At 33.2% G+C, this 7696-nt stretch overlaps 1 protein-coding gene across 7 annotated transcripts in view; it reads left to right on the top strand.

Annotated features, from left to right (window-relative positions):
- Positions 1–1844: 1844 nt before the first annotated feature.
- The window catches only part of zbbx (zinc finger, B-box domain containing), a 45753-nt gene continuing 39901 nt past the window's right edge, over positions 1845–7696 (top strand). For all 7 annotated transcript variants that reach the window (XM_024277801.2, XM_024277805.2, XM_036214946.1 and 4 more), the window contains exons 1-2: positions 1845–2001; positions 4324–4437. In XM_024277801.2, coding sequence (XP_024133569.1) covers positions 4328–4437 — 110 coding nt within the window. In that variant the 5' untranslated portion in view covers positions 1845–2001; positions 4324–4327. The remainder of the gene's footprint in view (positions 2002–4323; positions 4438–7696) is intronic.

Genomic DNA, 7696 nt, shown 5'->3' with positions numbered 1-7696 from the left:
TGTGGAAGCGCAGGACTTTCCAGACTGTTTCGGATGACAGTTTAAACACCACCAACTGCGATGGGTGTTAGAATGTATTAGTGAACATATCAGAGGAAACGTGCACATGTGTGAAGGCACTGTGGTGTGAAATAAGAGCCTGCCAACCTGTGGCTCGAAGGCTTGTTTATCTCGGCAGTCCCCCTCCCACTGTTAGCAAAAATACTACAAAGGACGCCTCAGACTGCTGAGCAGCTGAAATCCCTTATCAGGCAAAGACAGTCAAATCTTTTACAGTTAAAACAATTGGCCTCCTGAGTTCCTGCATTTTTGACAGGTGTAAAACAAACAAACAAACCTGAACACCATCACATTTTTAATTAAAAAACAAGCAAACAACAACTATAAATAGATGTTTTAATCAAACCATATTAAAGGCAGAAATTAATATTTTTTTGGTAATTGGCTTTTAATGACAAACACCCTTATAAAACTACAGTTTTATACACAATAAAGGTAATAGGCTTAATATTCACATGTGTCTTTATCATGAGGATTTAATATGTTTGTAATAATTCTTGAAGAAAAAAAAATGCAACCAGAGCATTTAACCTTTAATTAGTTAATTTGCACTGATAGCCTGCAGGAAAAAGATGACTTTATGTTATTAGTCATACTGTTTTTCCTCATAATTCCCTTGACCTGGAAACTGTTTTGATTTATTATAGCTTTATTAATTTGACTGCCTTGGAAAAAATGTTACAGCTTCTCCCAGCCTAACCCATCTTTTATTGTGAGTTTTTATTTAAGATGCTTTTTGTTTAGAAAAGCTTTTAACTGACATTTTGTTTTTTACTAATATTTTAGGCCTACTTATATGTATGTTTTGGGGGGTTAGGCATCCTGTGTCAATTTCTGTTGTTTCTTTGACTTTGTCTTTTTATAATCATTGTGAAGTACTTTTTGAGTCGCTCTCTGAGAAAAGTGCTATATAAATACATTTTTTTTTGCTCCTGATTTACAATTATACAAATGCATTTTGAGCTTAAATTTTCTTTATGTGTGAGTCCCCCCATCATGAGGAAAAATACCACAAGAACATTTTAAAAACACCAAAAAGATTATTTTATTGGAGTTCTGTCAGGTGAAATCTCTTTCTTACCACTCAAGAACTGAATGATTGAATTGCTTTTATAAAAAATGTGTTTTAAATAAAAAAATAAACCTGTAAACAGGCTCAGTGGTAATTTTTACAAGTGCAAGGGAACCCTTACAATTTTTAAATAAAGACAATAAAAAAGGTAGGCCTGTCTTTTTATTTTAAATAAACCTAGCTTTAAATACCAAAATAAATGCCCTGAAAAACTTGTGATTTTACTATAATATTAATAAATGCAGTCATTTGAAGGCAGATGAATACACAAACCCAATGTGATCATTCCCACACATGAGCTCAGTGTGTGGCTTTAATGAGGAATAATCCCGTCTCTGATCTCTCAAGCTTTGCTACATTAAATATCAAGAGAGTTTCATCTGATGACTAAATCTAAAGTGTCCGGAAAAGCTAAATAAATAAACAAAAAGAAACAAACAACAGTTCAAAGCTTTAATCAATGCTCATAGATTCCTCTTAACGCTGCAAGCATGATAATTGGAGGGATATTCCCTCCGCCGACGATTATTAAGGCGGAAGGGGAATTCATGCCTTTGATTTAGATGTTTATCCCCCCAAACTTACAAAGGCTTTGTGCAATAATCCGTAATTAAAAATTCAAGACTCTTTTATAAATGCAAAAACGCCCGAAAACACTGAACTCCAGCACTACATTTAGTGAACCCAATCCGTTCCCGCAGAATATCGCGAGAGGTGCCGGTTGCCGTGGTGATGACTTCCCAACAATATTAGCGACAGCTTGAAGGAGCTGCTAGCTAGTGAAGGGAGACATTTACAAAGAAATTAGGTATATAAACAGTAAAGGTGAACCATTTTTATTAAGTGGAGATATTTAAAGAATTTTTCAGGTGAGTTATAACCAAATAACTTTTTATGGAAGTTGGAAAAAACCCGGAAGCTACGGCTTATTATTAATTAGATGTGATGATTGATGACCACATGACCGCACTGTTCTAAAGCTGTCCCAGAGTGAGCATAATGCACATTAAATTTAGTTGTATAGCAGCTAATGCAATTTAAAGCTTAATTAACAAGTAGACTCAAATATTAATTAAACTACATACCAGCTATTTCTTCCCAAAGCAGTGTTAAGGAGTTTTGACAAACATATTAATTATTAGTTTCATTGTGCTTCATTCTCTATTCACAAGAACTAGCAATAGGTCTATTAATGATTTAGTTAGCATAATTAGCATTATTTACAATGCGTATGTTGATGTATGCATATATTCCATTATTTTCATGACAATTATCAATAGTTTAATAAATCTGCATATTGAGAGACATACAGATATGTTTTGTCATTTGTTTTGTTTGCTTGAAATAAACTAGTTTATAATCCAGGTTAATTGTCACATAATTACAAAGAAAGTATCCCTTTACTTTTATAAAAAATGTCAACTTTAAAAAAAAAAAATGTTTTCATTGTACATAAAAAATACATATGCATATTTTCTTTGGATGATGCATCAGATAAATAGTTTTTCTATTTTGTTAATATTTTTCACCTTTTGTTTAAAAAAAATATAAATAAATTGAGGTTCTGGTTTATGTAGACTTAGACTCCACTTTTTTTTGCCTGAAAAAGTATTTTTCTTTTGTCACATAATTATTCAATCAATCATATTTTGTCATATATTATAATTTATTACTTTAGTTTGAGAAGTAAAACATGCTTGGCTGCTAAATTATCAAATCACTTACTTTTTTCTTAAGATTTTGCTTGATATTTTGATAGTTTTTAGGTTATTTTATTTAACTTTCAGTGTTTTAAATGTTTATCATATTTAGGATCTACCAAAACCAAACTTTAAACAGTAATTTTTCTGATGTTTTTGTTACGTTCCAGGGAGGGATTTTGATCTTCTTTGTGTTATTTCTGTGTATTTTTAAAATGACATTTGATACAAGAAAAGGACATTTTACAAAAAAATACATCCAGAGAGAAGAATGAGTCACTTAAATCATTTTAGCTTTTTCAAGATTCCAATGATTTATTGTCATTTAATGTTTTTTTTTTCTCAGAAGATCTTTGGTTTAAAAAAAAACACACACACACACAAATAATTAAACAAGGAGAAACAAAGCAGTTCAAGGACATTAAAATTTCGAGGATGTACATTTGTGGGTCTTGTCCTGCAGGGGGGGCTATGACTTAAACAGCTGGTGGAAAAGCTGTTCCTGAGTCTGGTTGTTTTAGATTTAACACACCTAAAGCTCCTTCCCAATAATACTGGTATAAATGGGAACAGTCTCTTGCTATCCTTGCAACTTTTTCTGGAGTCTGGTAGAAAAGGCTGAAGTTGTGTCAGAATTTCTTCACTACGCACTTACGCACCGTACAGTGCGTTCACCATTTTGTAGTACTGTCCGAATCTACAATTCCAAAATTCAGTAGCCTAGAAATATCTCAGAAGTCTTTCCGAAAAACAAATGTGTATCACAATATTGCTCACTATATTGGTGAATAAAGACCACAATGCATTGGGTTTGAACTATTTTCCACGTGGTGAAAAAAAAATATTTCTATTCATTGTTTAATAAACTGCTTAGTTTTCATCATCAGATCACAGTGGATTAATAGTCTTCGTAAAATGTTCCTATTTATTAGATTTTTACTTCGGGAAATCTGTGACGTCGTATTTGCCGTTACACAAAAAAAACAAAAAAAAAACAAAAAGTAGTGAGCATGGTTTACGAATTCCTCTTAGAATACAGGGCACTAGATAGTCCCACACTTAATAGTTTTTTATGGAGTAGGGAAGGAATTTGGACATAGTCTAGATCTAGTAGTAGAGTCCCTCCTGTTCTGGGACACAGGAACTTTCCATTGTTGCTCTTTAAAAGTTCCTTAAGGTCTGTAAAACAGGGTAAAATCAGATCAATATCGTGATTTATTGATTCATTTTTCTTTGTTTACGGTTTCAGGTTTAGCCACTCCTCTGACTGAAGTTTCTAATTTCTCAATGGTTTGTCGATTAAGTTTACGTCTGCTTTGGTGGAAGGCTGATCCATTAGCTGATTGATTTAAATATTAATTGGTCATGGAAACAGGAATCTGCCAGTCCAGAGAAAAACAAACAGCCTGGCAGTCCAGCACAGCAAAACTATTGCTTGATTGATTGTTAGTAATTGCTCACATATATTTGACAGTGTTTTTATTTCTACAGGAACATGCAGAAATTGCAGCTGACAGCTGCGACCCTGGACAATGAGAGCAAAGAAATGGAGGAGAGACTGCAACAGCTGAAAGAGCACATGAGTAAAGAGAAGGAGGAGAGAGGGTGAGTGGGATATACAAAGATAGAGAAATACTGGGAGTGAATAAACAACAGTGTTAAGGATGAGCAGTGGCAGAAAACATTGATTCTGATGGAGATTTATTGAAGTTTCAACACAAAATATTCTATATTTTTACCTTTGCTTGTATTGTCTGCTCTCCAACATGTTTAAAACTTTTGCTTAAATGTTCAACAAACTGGCTTAGCTCATTAAAATATCCTCTAAACCTCACAAAAAAGCCAACATTGCTCTTCTCACACACATTCTGATGAGATATATAGACAATTTGAATTTAAAATCATCATGAATGCAGCTTAGTTTGAGTTTTTTTGTAGAGCCTTAAGACAGTCAGATAAGACAGATAAATAAATATGAATAAAATATAAATAAGCAAATAATGGTAGTGAAAAATAAAGGGAATTAAGCTGAAAAATTTGAAATGGGTTTGTTGGAAAACATTTTCTTATCCTTTCGCTTTAGAGTTATTCATGAAAACTAGCCAAATATGCCACTTAAACTGTAAATATCACAGTGTTTCTGACCTTTCCAATAAATGCTATAAGAATTTACCCAGTTATTATTCTGAAGGGATACATTATTGCTCAAACTCTACAAATGATAAGCCCCAGAAAGACAGTGTTTTCTGTCACGCTGAAATGTTGCAACGCTTCACCACTTCAGCCGCTCCACAGTACAACCAGATTTATGCTTCGCTGTCTGTGTTTTTGCCTTCCATTAATGCTGGCATTTGTAGTGTTGCATAGATGACATTTTGTACTCCGCTTCTTTGTTCTTCAGTATTTCGGTACTGTAAAGTCTCTAGCAAGAATCTTCTTTCATCAATAGAATAAGTAAATTACAAGTTAGAAACACGTGGTGGCGCTCCAGAGTCCACCAATGGGCTGGGATATGTAAACACACACATTTACTGACTCAATCAGTAGCTTTACTCTTAAATCCGCAAAATTGAATGACATGAAATGACCTAATTTGGATGGCAGCACAGATAGTGTCTCTTGCAGGTCAATTGGATGACAGTTCTCACTTTATTCGAACATAAGACTTTAATTCAGGCTGGTTATAAACACTGATAAGGAAAAATATCTTTCATTATTGAGCCTTCAAATACTTCATAATTATTATTTTGAAATATATGTTTTTATTTATTGCAATATAAACATTGACCTTCCCTAAGAATGTATTTTTTAACACTTTTTTCTGCTTGTTATTGAAAAAATGTACTCTGAAGTGAGTAGTGGTGTGTCTAAATATTACATCAATCAATATATATCTCCTTCCAAATGATGTAATGAATCTTTATATTAAAAAATACAACCATATATTGATATTTTCTTATAAATAAAGTCAGTTTTATTCCCACTTTTTCTTATTTAACAGTGATTTTGCTCACCTTAGTTTAATACATAAGGTGAACTAGTTAGATCTTTACAATGATTTGACCAACAAAATACTGGGATTTTAAAAAGTTGAGGTGGTAAAATAAAATTCTGACAAAAGTTTGCCTGAATTTGCTTTAGCTGCTATCATGCTGTAGCTGTAGTCACCTCCTGGGAAAAAGAGTGATGACACCATGACATGCCCCAGTTTAAATTAGGGCCTATCCTTCTTCTTTCATGACTTTCCGCAGTGCAGTGTAGTCCTTCACATGCTCTATCAGAGACTAATTCTTTTCTAATGTTTTAATTTGTAGACCACAAATCTTTTTTTTCTTTGTCTGGCACCAATTTACCATCATTTTCTGGTCTAAATGTGACTTATTGATATTGCTTGTTCTGGTGTTTAGTACTTCTGGAAAATTTAGATCCCTGTTTTATAAGAGAAAGACTCGGTGTACTTGAGTCATTTGTTCTTCCAATTATCTTTATATTTGGAAAACTATAATAGTTTGTTAGAATTGGGAACTATTTGAATAATTCTTTTAAATATAATCAGAAATCTAGTACCCAGAAGTCACCCAGTTTATTTTTGTTGATTTTGTTTTTAAATCGCAGTATTCACAGTGTAACATTTTGTACAATGAGTAAAACAATTAAAAAATGATTTTTTTTAAAGGGTTACTGACTGTAAAAGGGGAATGCTGTTTGGCTTGTGTAGACAAATACACTATATAGAAAGCTATTTCAAAACACAGGACAAAAACTTAAAGACAAAGTCTTTTTTTCTGTTTTAAGAGTCTGAATATAGAAGCAGAATGCACATTTTGTTTCAGCCATGAAAAAAAGCTGTTGAACATCTGTAGACTATAGAAGTCAAAAACTGGACACTAATTAATTTAAAATCAGAAAAAAAAGCAAAGCCCATTTTTTCTTAGGATTTTTTATGCCTTTGAATCATTTTATATTTAAACTCAGTTTTCTGGCTGTGGAAAAAGCATGAATTCAAATTGATCTTTCCTCCAAACGGAAAAGATGGGTTTTGGATGTTACAGGATGTAAATTAACAATGATGTGAGGGCTGTACACTGGTAAAACATTAATAATTGACATGAGTCCTTTTTACGAGTGCCATATCTAATTGCAATTTCTATGGAGAACATCTGGCACAAAGTTAAACAAAAAATAATGGATGAAGCCATACTTTATAGCAAATGGAAACAAAACAGACTCAAATTTCACCACCACTCCTAAAACTCAAACCGTCATTCATCAGATGTTTTTATAGAGTTTTAAGATCAAAGAGAGGACAGCAGATACACAATTTAATTATTTTGGGACCAAATTAGACATTTACTTTGAAAATGTACTGTATGATTAAATCACAGAAGTCTGAAGTGCTTTTTAGTTTTGCCTTGGTGAATTTGTCATAATCTTCTTCCTCTGTATACTTTGTGTAATCATTAGTTTATTTAAAGACAAACTTGAATGAAAATTGTGCTTTTGGTGTTTTTAACATGTTCTTGTGCCATTTTTATAATGATGGAGGACACATAAAAATACACTCAAACTTGCATTTTAGAATATTTCTTTATTCAAATTGTTGTAAATCAGGATCAGATGAAAAAAAACCTTCTTTAAAAAAAGTGCGCATTTTGTCATAGAAAATAAGCTGGGAGGCCACAAGCTCACTTCTCTAAGCTCTCAGCAGCAGGATGGGAAGGGGGGTGGGGTTGCTCTGGACCAGCGGTCCAATCCTCATCACAGAGGTAAATTTGAATGAACAACTTCCGCTCTGTCATTGAAAACAACACATCCATCCATCCATCTTCTTGACCGCTGCTTCCCTTTCGGGGTCGCGGGGGTG

This window comes from Oryzias melastigma, linkage group LG13, assembly GCF_002922805.2.
Source record: "Oryzias melastigma strain HK-1 linkage group LG13, ASM292280v2, whole genome shotgun sequence".
NCBI classification, from domain to species: Eukaryota; Metazoa; Chordata; class Actinopteri; order Beloniformes; family Adrianichthyidae; genus Oryzias; species Oryzias melastigma.
Note: the sequence above shows the minus strand (reverse complement) of the source record. Positions and strands in the feature narration are given on the sequence as shown.